At 39.5% G+C, this 12,818-nt stretch overlaps 1 protein-coding gene across 1 annotated transcript in view; it reads left to right on the top strand.

The window, feature by feature from the left end:
• Positions 1 to 8,800, top strand: part of HGSNAT (heparan-alpha-glucosaminide N-acetyltransferase) — a 39,091-nt gene extending 30,291 nt beyond the window's left edge. Inside the window, exons 14-18 of the mRNA XM_006897003.1 lie at positions 615 to 701; positions 5,107 to 5,184; positions 5,946 to 6,016; positions 6,106 to 6,218; positions 8,619 to 8,800. Of these exons, the coding sequence (XP_006897065.1) occupies positions 615 to 701; positions 5,107 to 5,184; positions 5,946 to 6,016; positions 6,106 to 6,218; positions 8,619 to 8,800 (531 nt within the window). The remainder of the gene's footprint in view (positions 1 to 614; positions 702 to 5,106; positions 5,185 to 5,945; positions 6,017 to 6,105; positions 6,219 to 8,618) is intronic.
• The last annotated feature ends 4,018 nt before the right edge of the window (positions 8,801 to 12,818 follow it).

Raw genomic sequence — 12,818 nt, 5'->3', positions numbered from 1 at the left:
TATATTTTTTTATTATGATGAAACTATATACACGGAAACATTTACCAAAGCAACAAATTTTACTTATAAGACTATGTGACATTAATACTGTGCAAGCTTTATCCCTGTGTTTCTTGGACTTACTCTGCTACCATGAATATATTATAGTGAGCCATACATAATTTAAAATGTTATTATTTGCCTTAAAAGACTATAGGAACTTTGTACAGATTATAACATGACTGGCTAAAAAGAATGAGTCTGGACACGAGAATGAAGGCATTATGTATATTGAATAGATTAGATATGCCTGGTGCTGTTGAACAGGGTCCCGGCGTTGTTTCTTGAGCAGCTGAAGTTACAGTGGCAGCTGCTGGAACTTGCCTCCACTGGGGCTTTGCATTTCCTACTGAAGGATCACAGACCACACTATCTTGGCTAGAACTATTTTGCTTTTGACTCATATAAGTTGGAAATGAATTTCTGTAGAAAGACCACAAAACATGGGCTATTGGAATGCATTCATGCTCGTGTGTGTGTTACGTATGTGTGTGTATTGTCTCCTGGGAAAAGTGAATTGTTTGTGTGCAGCTTTTCCATAGAAAGTTAATTTGTCTGCTTGTTATTTCCGGCAGGTGCTGTACCACACCCAGGTGGTCTATGATCCGGAAGGAATCCTGGGAACCATCAATTCCATTGTGATAGCATTCTTAGGAGTTCAGGTGTTTCTTTTTTTCCCCCCCTCAGGTTGAATATTCCTTGAAAGTCTGGTTTAATTGTTCCATTGCCACAGTGCTTGTCAAAACCAGTTCTGATTAATCTCATTGTGTCCTTTGCCATTCCCTATCACTCCTTCCTGAGTGAGATTTCATTCTGATTCATAAGGAAAAGGGGATGGCATATTCTCTTAGCTACTTCCTGCTGGAAAGGGACGCTATAGGTTTCAGGGTGAAGATCTTCTCTCACTAGTCTAAAGTGCCTCTTTGGCAACAGGAAACGTGTAGACTATTGTGGAAACTGATTTTTGGAATTTAGATGCACTATTATCAATTGTCCTTAGCCATACATGTTCATATCCTTGAAGATGCATCATGGAACTGTTGCAGCCTAGAAGACACAAATTTAACTAACAAGTTAAAAGTACATGAGTCAAAAATTAAAAGCAATAATATTCCAAGTAGAGGTTCTAATAGTGGCACAAATCAAGTTACAAAGGGAAGGTAGTTCTTAAAAAAAAAGGCCTATTGACTAGCACTTTGTCTATTATAGTATAAAGGTTAGGAACCACAAGATGTAGAGGCTAAACTATGTCAATTATTGTTCTTTAGTCCTGGACCAAATTCTGTCTACCATTGGGTTGTTTTACAGATCAGAAGTCCACATGCAAGGCAGAGGTGAAGTAAGGAACTGCTTATGAGGTTTTCTGTCCATTCTAACAACTAAGAAATAGTGAGAAGAGTTGGGACTGCAGAAGGCTTTTAGGACCAAATAATAGGCTCTTGTGTCCAGGAGAAAATGAATATACTTACCAGTAATGTTAATGCTCACCCACAGCTTTTCTGGGAGGATCTGAATTGTTGAAGCATCCTCCTTTGTTTCCAGCTTGGAGCTGGGGCCTGTCAGTCCTGTCAGCCACGAGGACCTGATGTGGGCCACCCTTGGCCAAGTGTCCTTCAGATCCACATTTAAAGCAAGTGATTGGGAGCTTCCTTTCTACTCCCTTGCCTATCTGTGGCTCTCGTCTGTGACATTGTCTACTGAAGTGGCCCAGCTTCCTACAGTGGAAGCAATTCTGACCTCCTTTATTACCTTTGGGAGGGAGTTCAGGTGTTTCTTAATTTCACTTTTCCTGGAAATTTTTGGTGGTTGATTCATCACTAATCTCAAAACAATGTCATTAAAATAAGCAAGCATATCCTTTCCCCTGGTATGAACAACAGACAGCTTGTTGCCATTGAGTTGGAACCAACTCAATAGTTGACTCTCAGTGCATTTTCAGAGACCATAAATCACATGGGAAGAGTTTACTTATTTTTCTCCTGAGAAGCAGCTAGTGGATTTGAACTACCTTCTTTTCCGTTGGCTGTGCAACTTCTTAACCACTGGGCTGTATCCCTCCTAAATACTCAGTCTTCAGATTGTGCTAAATTATAAGGGCTGAAATTCTGCCCTTTCAGAATAACTATATTCTCAGAAGAATAGTCCATAAGGAGCAGCACTGTTAACTCAAAGGCCAGAACCTGTCTGGCAGTTCAAAACCACCAGAGAAAAAGATGGACCGTCTTCTTTTTTGCCACGTATAGCCTTAGAAACCCTGCTGGAGGATCAGCTATGAGTTATTTCCTGTTTGAGGATAATGATACTTATCTTAGTATGGATGCGTAACATTTTTTTTTTTCTGGATAAAAGGCTTTTCTGCTAGAGTGTAAGTACCACCATGTGCCTTGTCACATTTCTTTCATACATGTTTGCATGACTGGGACACAACATGCCAAGGTCAATACAGGCTCTAGTTATTCTTGATAAATTTCACATGACATTATTTTGGGTGTGTGACCTAAGGTTTACCAAGCAAATTGATTTTTCATTCAGCCATTCATGCTGATTTTGATTTTTAAAATTAATTATAAAATGGATAATAAAAATATTAAGAAACCAGGGGGAAAATGAATGATAATATCCATAAAAATATGATGTTTCTCTTTTCCTCCCTGTCATTCTCATTCATTAGTCCTCCTCCTTCCTGCCTTCTGGGTTTTATACCTGGGGGGTGTTGCCCCTTGACCTCACATGGTGATTATTCTTAAGAACGCGTGCCTCCCTGGTGCTCTGGGTCACTTTCTAGGCCTGTCTCCTATTGGGCCAAAAATCAAGCCTGGGATAAGTTTGGTTCCACTTTTGAAGGGTGACCAAGTGTAGTAGTCTCCAAAGTTCCACCAATCTCTATCAGACCAGTAAGCCTGGCCTTTATTATGATTTTGAGTTTTACTTCACATTTCTCCACACAACATGCAGCATCTTCTACTGTCTCACCTGTGTTTGAATTCTGAATAGTTTAAAATTTTTTCCCCCTAAAATTTTCCTTCTCAGTGTTTGAAACTATTGACTGACTGTTGAGCTGACAGGTAGGAGAGAAGAGTGCAAAATAGCACTAATCATTTCTGTGGTGATGGGAATACGTTTTCTTGTGTATGGTAATAATCACTGTGCACATGTGGCTACTGAGCACTTGGCATTTGCCTCATGCAGCAGAGGTCCTCACTTTTACCTTGTTGTTGATATTATACACTGCAGAAGGTACTCTAGTCAGTTTCTTTTCCATGTGAAGTTCAGTCACATCGATCACATTTTTGAAGTTATACCGCCCTTCCCAGCCTTCCTGAGTTGCTTTTCTGTCATTATCATGAACTCACTGCCCCATCCGTTTCTCATTTAACCTTTTGAGCTGCTGCTGTCCCTTTGATACTTCATAGATAGATCTCAAAAGAGCCTACTGGCTCAAGGTAGACTTCTTCACTGGTTAAGTGAAACTATTGTTTGCTTTGAGGAAGACATGAAGGGATATTTTTGGTTTAAAGAAGATCTCAGGCCAGTAGTTTCAGGGTTTATACAGCCTCAGTGACTCCAGAAAGTCTTTTTTTTTTCCAGAAAGTCTTGATTCTTTGAGAATTTGAATATCCATCCTTTATTTTATGTCTTTTTATCAGAATTTTTCTATAGAAAGAATCTGTAATTTTTTAAAAAGGTAAGTAGTTGTCTTGAATCATGCATATACATTTAGACTGACATGACCCAATATGATAACCATACATCAGTAAAATATCAGGCATTCCGATTTGTGTAAATACAGACTAAAGGAATATACATTTAGATTGTTGTTGTTGTGTGCTGTTGAGTTGAAGCTGACTCGTAGCTGACCCTCCAGCAGATTTTCAGAGACTATCAGTTGGACAGGAGGAGACTGTCCATCTTTCCCCTTCAGAGCAGCTGGTGGGTTCAAACCATGTGCCTTTGCATTGGCATCACAGTGCCTTACCACCAGATGTCCCCTGTACTTAAATAATTTTATACTTAGAAACACTGCCTTTACCCTTGTTGCACTCCATAGTGTCCTTGTTACATTTTCACTTCATAGATTATGTCTTCCTGATTCTGTACCAATTGAGCAATGTAGCATAGGGGTTGAAAATACAAACCCAGAACCAGCCTGCTTGACTCTTACCTCTGCCCCTTCCTAGCTGGGTAACCTGGGGCATATCACCTCTTTTGGGCATATTAGCCTCTTTGTGCTTCAGAAGCACCTCAAATTCTGTGAAGATTAAATCAGCTAATTCATGCAAAGGTCTAAGAATTAGCACATAGAAAACACTGAAACTTAAGGTTTATTACCAGTTGTTGTTGACACTGACTTATTTGATGTTTCAGAGACTGATTCCTAATTTTGAAGAGATTATTATGGAAAGGCCAGATACTACTAGTTGTTTTTATTTATTTATTTATTTGTTTGTTTATTTTACTACCAGTTTTAAAATGTTTCTTACCTCCACTCCCGCCCTGTCCTTGCCACACTGCTGTAGATTGGCCCACCTACCGAGCCTGTCTGAGCTGGTCCCTTATCACTTTCTTGTGGTAGTTTTCCTTAGATATCCAATGCTTATGGGGAAAAGCTCATGCTTCTTAGTGAAACATACAGCATCTACCTGTTAACTTTCCCATATTTCATTGTAAACAAGCAAACAGACAACAAAAACCCCCCCACTGCTGTCAATTCCAACTCAAAGCAGCTGTTGCTTTTTCACACTTTTTTTACAAGCTCTCTGGAATTCCATTCTGTCTGGAGTTGTCTTCTCTGCTTTGGCCATCTGAGACCTGCCTCTCTGTACATGGCCTCCAGGCTACCTCCTCTGTGGTGTCTTCTCCTTTCTTGAGACAAGCTTCTTGTCTGTGCTGCTGTGGCTTCAGCTCTCCTCTCATCAAGGGCGGGGATAATATTCAGTTTACCTTTGTAATCACAGTATCTAGTAGTGTGCTGGCAAATGAATGTTTGCTGAGTAAGACAATGGGTGAATATGAAAGAAGAATATATTTAAGGCAGTTCTTTTGGTTACACTATGTTTTCCATTCCAGGCAGGAAAAATACTATTATATTATAAGGATGAGACCAAAGCCATCCTGATTCGATTCACTGCCTGGTGTTGTATTCTAGTAAGTAACAAATATTCCTTATTAAAAGTTCCTTTTCTTCCCATATATAAGAAGAAATAAAATGTAGAGCAACGTTTGTATAGCAATTAACACATCCAAAGAAGTAAGCTTTATTTAAAGGACAGGAGGACTCTTTGCACATAAATGCTTAGATTTATTTTCTTAGGAGAATGTCTTCATAAAGAAGACAATGTTATAAAACAGTGAAGAATTCGTGAAGGTGGAACTGAGCTGTGGTTTGGATTCTGTGTAGAGAGTCATATTAGAATGAGTATGTAAATGATAAGAGGTGTTTAACTGTCAAGTTCTAGCTTTACATGTTGTAAGAGTTTGTAACACTGACCAACGATTTTCCCATGTAGTTATATTTCCCTTCCAGAGTCACTGTAAATTATCAATTAATGTACCTTCCTCACCTCACAGGAATGCTATGTGTATATAAATACATATTTTAATACTATAGGTGTATGTATTTTAATGCTATATTAATACATAGATATTTAAAATACACATTTTTAATACTGAATATATTAAATAATTACTATTTTAAAATATACATCTTAAAAAACTTGTCCAGTTTAAAAACATGAAATATAGGACACAATTTTTAGTGTTCCCTAAGCAACTTAAATAAATCATAGTAACTCATTTTGCTCTTGAAACACAATGGTTTTTGTTTTTGTTTTTTGTTATGGGTTTTGTTTTGTTTTTTTTGAGAGGCTATAGATATAAATCTTGTACATCTTTCCCTCCTATTTTAGGGACTTATTTCCGTTGCATTGACAAAAGCTTCTGAAAATGAAGGCTTTATTCCAGTAAATAAAAATCTCTGGTAGGTAGAGAAAAAAGTGTCACCTTCATTCTGATTGTTGATATTGGTTGTATTCCTCAGAAGAGTGACACCCCATTCCACTCTTTCAGGTCCATTTCATATGTCACGACACTGAGCTCTTTTGCTTTCTTCATCCTGCTGGTTCTTTATCCCATTGTGGATGTGAGGGGACTGTGGACAGGAACCCCCTTCTTTTATCCAGGTAAGTTACCACTAACTTTGAAGAGGGTCCCTGATGGTCATCCACAGACATCTTGCTCAGAGTTCGACTGACTGACCGTGTTCAGTGCTGGGGCCTGAAGCTGCTACCCTGGTGGCATGTTTGTAGGGCCAGACTGAGCTTGAAAAACACAGCAGGGGCCACATCTATCAGGATGCATAGGATGTCCCTTGACCTGTTGGGAAGCAGCTCACCCCATTTTCACTCATTTAAGTGGATTTGTTGTATGACAAATTTGAGCTCCAGCTAATTAAATTTTAATTAAGGCAATATTAAATTATAGGTTATCAGAAAAAATCCACGGTATTGTCTCTAGGTTCTAATTCCTAAGGTCCCACACTTCTTCCTTAAGATAATGCACTTCCTTAAAGATTACTCATTATAATAAATTGGTATCAAGAAATAGAAGAAATGATTTCGATATAATTCTACCTGATGACTGAGGGGAAAACCAAGTTATTTCAAAGACCCTTGATTCTTGTAATAGTTAGGTTCTTTGGACCTCTAGTTTTCTGTCTAGAAAAGATGTGTTAACAATTTTAGCTTTTCTTTGAGTATATAACAATGTAAACTACATTGTTAGTAAACATTTTCTAGTAGTTTTGAAATATCATTTATACTTATGCTTCTTAATACCCCTAAACTTCCCACTGCTTTCAAGTTGATTCTAAGACATAGCAACCCTACTTTAGGTTTCCAGGGCTGTATGTTGATGGGAGGAAACAGTACTCTTCCTCCCACTGGGCTGCTGCTGAGTTCGAACTGCTGACATCTTAGGTTAGCAGCCTGCCATACTGCACACCAGGGTCTGGTAGTCAGTAGTATGTGTGCACTTGAAGCTTTTTCAAAGAAATAGATTTCAAGAATTACATTTTCATTAGTAATTGTTGTTTCATAAGTAGTTGGGGTTCTAGTGGCCTCGTAGTAAGAATTGCACTCCAGTCTCGAAGGCACACAGTTCAAATCCCCCCACTGCTCTGCAGGAGACGGATGGGCAGTCTCTTCCCTGCGATTAACTGCCTCTGAAAATCTGCCAAAGGGTCAGCTATGGGTCGGTTCTGACTCAGCAGTGCACAACACCATCATCACCACCAATTTATTGTTGTCAAATTGAAACTGATGCACAGCTGACCCTCCAGCAGGTTTTCAGAGACAGTAAATAGCACAGCAGGAGACTGCCCATCTTTCTTCTGCTGAGCAGCCACTAGACTGGAATCACATGCCTTTGGGGTGGCAGTACAACTCTTTACCACTAAGCCACTGGAAGCTCCCATTAGTAATTAGGGAAATGCAAATCAAACCTACAGTGAGATACTAGTTCCCTCCCACTCGAATTGCTTTGATTAAAACAAACAAATAAAAAAAGCAACCACCAAATAAACAAGTGGAAAACTAGAAGTAATAGGATGGGAAGAAATTGGAACCCTCTGCGTTGCTGGTAAGGAGCCCTGGTGGCCCAGCATACTGTGTGTTATGTTGCTGACAGAAAGGTCAGTGATTTGAATCCACGAGTGGCAGCCTCCTCCTGTGACAGGCATTCTCCTCCTGTAAGATTTACAGCCTCGGCAACCTGATGGACTATGAGTCTGAAGTGACTTGTTGGCAGTCAGTTCAAAATGGTACAACCTCCTTGGAACACAGCTCGGCAGCTCTTCAACAAGTGGAACACTGAATTAACTGTATAATCTAGCAATTCCACACTAATTGTATACCTGAGAGACCTGAAAGCAGAGACTCAAAAGATAACTAGTACATCATCCTAAAGGGCAGATAGTCTAAATGTCCATCAGCAGATGGATGTATAAACATAGAGTGGTGTGTCTGTATATAATATATGTTGTTGTTGTTAAGTGCCGTCGAGTCGCAGGCGACTCATAGCGACCCTATGAAGGAGAGTCCTTGACGCTTGGGTGCCTTTCATCCTCTCTTCAGGTTCATAGGGTTTCCAGAGGCAAGCTGTTATGGAAGTGGATGCCACTCCTCCTTCCAATAATAGATATGTATATGAAATGGAATGGTACTCAACCATAAAAGGAAATGAAGTTCTCTGATCCATGCATGGATGAACTGTGAAAACATTTGAGTGAAATAAATTAGTCCCAAAATGGCAAATATTGTGTGATCCCACTTACATGAAAAATTTAGACTAGGCAAATAGAGACCAAATTAATGAAGGTTTAACAGAGGTAGGAGGGATAGGGAAAAGGAAGTGCCATTGCTTATGGGGTAAGAGTTTCCACTCAGGCTGATAGAAACATTTAGAAACAAATAGTGCTATTAGTCTTGCCATGTGATAAATTAATGTCATGATTTTTACCAAAATGTAAAAAAGACTAGCTGACCAGATGTGACTCAGGACAACATTGTCTTTCTCTTGGTCAGGAATGAATTCTATCCTGGTGTACATCGGCCATGAGGTGTTCAGGAACTACTTCCCATTTCAGTGGAAGCTGGACGATAACCAGTCACACAGAGAGCATCTGATTCAAAACATCGTCGCCACTGCCCTCTGGGTGTTCATTGCCTACATTCTCTATAAAAAGAAGGTTTTTTTGAAAATCTAATTGTTCCTGCTAACTGGCAGAGGGAGTATTGAGACAGCCTTTATTAAAGGGAACTGTTCATTCTAAAGTTAATGTGAGGTGTATTTCCAGGATACAGGGAAGATGCTGATGTATCTAGTTGGTTTGCCATGATATACACTGAAGTTGGTTTACTGTGACGTGGCCCATGGGAACTCTGCTCTGTGTCTGCAACTTATATGCTTACAATGTAATCAATTGTCTTTTATCCTCCATCTCCTGTTTAAATGGATGTGTTTCGAACTTCATTTTAAGGAGATCTCACTTAACTTTCCAAAAGGGAATTACTAGGGATACTTTGCTTTTGTTGTTGGATAAAAACAATCTAAAGTCTGGTTCTTATCGATCTTGTTTTCCTGCAAACTGCCTTTTTGTATATGCACATGCCAACAAAGGACCATCATTTCTCTTGCTGCTGATTATAGAGCTTACTGAATGTGCTATGTAGTAAAACAGTCTAATATTTTTTCATCTAGATGCAGTTTGATGTGTCAAGAAAGCCAGAGTAATTTCCTTTCAGATCTATAAGGCATTGATGGGTCCCCCAAAAATGCCTATCAGAAAGTCTTTTCTCCTATTCCTTGCTCTGGGGAGGGGGAAGTTAAAACACAGCTATAATTCCCAGCCATTTTTGCCTAAAATTATCTTCTTTACCATTTAGAAGGCAGCTAGGTACCTGGGGATGTAGCTGTGGGAAAGCACACTGCTCTTGCTCATGGGGCCAACTTTGCCATCACTATGGTAGAAGATGCGGGATACATCCCGTGGCCTCTCTGACCCGTGCATTGGGAGTATATGGAGTCTATGTCCTCCCAGGTCTCTCTCAGCTCTTAGCCTAGGTAAAGTAGGATACGTCAAATCAATGACTTTTCTGAAATCTTCAGCAAAATCATTTTAGTACATAAACATCTTCAAATTAAATGAGAATAAAACTTAAAAACCAAACCACCAACTCTCATTGGAGTAAATATTTTCAAAATGACCCTCCACACTGGAGGCACTTTCCTGCTTGTCATCACAACACTGAAGAATAGTTTCTCAGGAGTAAAGGGAGGAGAACATGCAGAGAGAAACAGCACTTTTCATGTGATGCATCATCATACTTAAACTTTCTGTGAGAATTCTGTAATTCAGGAAAATGGGACTGTAGGCTTGTGCTTGGACCACCCTTCCCTGGAGAGACGGTGCTGTCTCTACCTGACCTCCCCCCAGTTAGTCCCAGCTCTGATTCCCTTGCCAATTTAACTTCTCACTGGACCCACCCCGGATGTCAGCCAGCACCTCAGGCTTGCTGTCTTCCTTCTTTTCGCCCCACACTCAGTCTTTTCCTCCTGATTTTCCTCTCTGTGTATGAGTCTTTCTTCATTTTCCCATTTGTACTCACTACCGTATCTTCTCAAAGCTGTCTCCACTTCCCCCCTAACTGCTTCATTTGCATTATCACTACCTCAGGAATCTATTCCAGACTCTTGATATCAATTGTGAGTTGGCCCTCTTCCCTCAGCCTCACTTTTTATGAAGCTCACTGCCACCAGATTGAGCTTTATAGAATAGATTTTTATAAAGAGAAGAAAGTTCTTCAGAACCTTCCACTGAAGTGCACACATCTCTGCCTGGCATAGTTAAATAAACATGCCGTTGAGCCTCACATGTCTTCCCAGCATCATTTACCCACTCTATTCCAGTCCAGCTTGACTCCCTGGCCGCCTCTGTGACACAGCTAGTGTTTCCTGCTGCTTTGTTTATAACCTTCCTAGATTATTTCTTCTTAATTTCCTACTCACACTTACCTACCACTTTAAATACCCCCCTTCCTTCTGAGGAGCCTTCACTAATCTCTTTTCAACAAGCCAAGTTTTCTTTCTCTGAGTTCTCACAATCATTTGATATGGCATTTATCACTTTCTGCCTCGTATGATAGTTATTTGTGTACATGTCAAATTTCTCATGCTAGACTGTGATCTTAAGGACAAAAATTATGTCTTGCTTATCTGTATATTCATGGCGCCAAACACAGTGCCTTGTATGTAGCAGGCGTGAAATAAAAATACATTAAAGCTATGTTGCATTGTCTTTTGATAAAATATCATGTGTCTAGAGTTCCCTATGAAAATGTTCATGGAGCCAATGTTTATGGGGTCAGTCACTGTGTGTGCGCGTGCGCGTGTGTGCGCCATCAATTCAGATCTGACTGATACAGGAGGAAATTGTCCCTCTCCAGCAGAGCATCTGGTGGATTTAAACCATGCACCTCTGGGACTGCATTGCACCTTCTTGCCACCAGGCCACCAGAGCTCGCCATGGGGTCGGTCATCTTTGAGGACACTTTTTCTTGAACGGAACTATTACAGGTGGTCATAGCTGTGCCATCCAGAATCCCAACATCAAAGCTGAGTTGGACCTCTTTAGTTGATTAGAAGTATTTTTCACACTGGCCATATAGTATATCAATTAGGATGTCTTGAGCCATAAGGATCAGAAAATCCTAAATCAGCTGAGTTGTCAAGGAAATGATCTCTCATGAGACTGGCTTTAAGCACATCAGCTTGCTGTCAGCTATCTTATATCCTGATTGAGATGGTTGCATGAGTCCAGAAGTTCCATGAAAACACACCACCTTGCGGAAGAAACCACTATCACCCTGTGTGTGTCTCAGAATTTTATTATTGGCAATCTTTTTCCAGAAGCCACTCTGCATTCTTCCCTTCCTATTTCCTTGACCAAAGGGTGTCATTTGGCTCTTCAAAACCAGAAAAGGAATGGGAACTTGGACTAGCTAAGCCCATAGTTGTGTGGAAGAAGGTGGGTTAACTGGATACAACTTAACAGTTTTTAAGGAAAGGAGGCATGTGCTGAGTTAAGAGGAAGACAACTGGTTGCTCAAATACATGGCACATTGCATCTTATAGGGAAATGGGTAGGGTTTCTAAGTCATAAACCCCAAACCTGATCCATTCTACAGAGCAGGGAGATGTAGTGATTTTACATTTTTCATATTTATAAATTTCTAATGTCTGTCTTGGAAGCTCTTGTGGTGTAGTGAGTAAGGAGTTAATGCTGCCAACACAAAGGCAGGTAGTTCAAATCCACCAGCAACTCTGCAGGAAAAGAGAAATAAAGGCAATCTCCATGACAACTTCTGAAAATTTAACTCTTTTTATAAATTTTCCTATTTAATTATTACCAATAAAAAAGACATTTTGTAAATGCACAGGCTTCCAGTTTGTACCCAAATGGTACTTAAATGTCAACATTTTTTTCCTTTAATGTATATCATGTTTTAACTAAGAGAACATTTTTCAACATGTTAAAACGGTTAAGACAGGAATCTATCAATCATAAACAAGAAACTAGCAGATTTTGGTGCTAAGTAAGTACCATAAAAACTATGACCTCACTAATAATGCCGTTTCTGGAATAATCCCAGTTTAATACAGTTCTTGTTTAAGTTTTGAAATTACTGGGAAAGCACATTGTGATTGACTTTAGTTGTGTATTTGTGTAGTCAGTTTTCTCTAGTAAGCCAAATTGTGTGGTTTTGTTTTTTCTTATCCTCTTCTGGCTAATCAGAGTTTTTGTTGTGTATTAGTTCCACAACCATGTTTTGTAGGTTTTTCTCCCCACAATGTTTTTTCTACATGCTTTTCAGAATTCAAAGTTGATGGAGTATTTATACTGTGTCATAAAATGCCTCAGGCTTTATAAACACCCTATCTAATCATGTATGTCAAAACACTGCAAAAGACAAAAGATGCCATTGTCTTACTGGCTTTCCTTCCCAGAATCCCATCCAAATCATTGGTTTTATGGGTAGAAGGATGGTGGGCCCTGCTCCTGCCTGAGGAACACATGGCTTCCTGGAATCTCCATTACCATTTTGGAATCAAGTAGAATTCTATCTTTACTGGGACTTTATAGAAATAAAATACTTCTGAATTTTTCCATCTTTCACAGCTAGCATTTTACCCTATTTGTCTTGAATCCTTCCATTTTGCCAAAT

This window comes from Elephantulus edwardii, unplaced genomic scaffold (genome assembly GCF_000299155.1).
Source record: "Elephantulus edwardii isolate Elephantulus edwardi_28Jun2011 unplaced genomic scaffold, EleEdw1.0 scaffold00195, whole genome shotgun sequence".
Classification (NCBI taxonomy): domain Eukaryota; kingdom Metazoa; phylum Chordata; class Mammalia; order Macroscelidea; family Macroscelididae; genus Elephantulus; species Elephantulus edwardii.
Note: the sequence above shows the minus strand (reverse complement) of the source record. Positions and strands in the feature narration are given on the sequence as shown.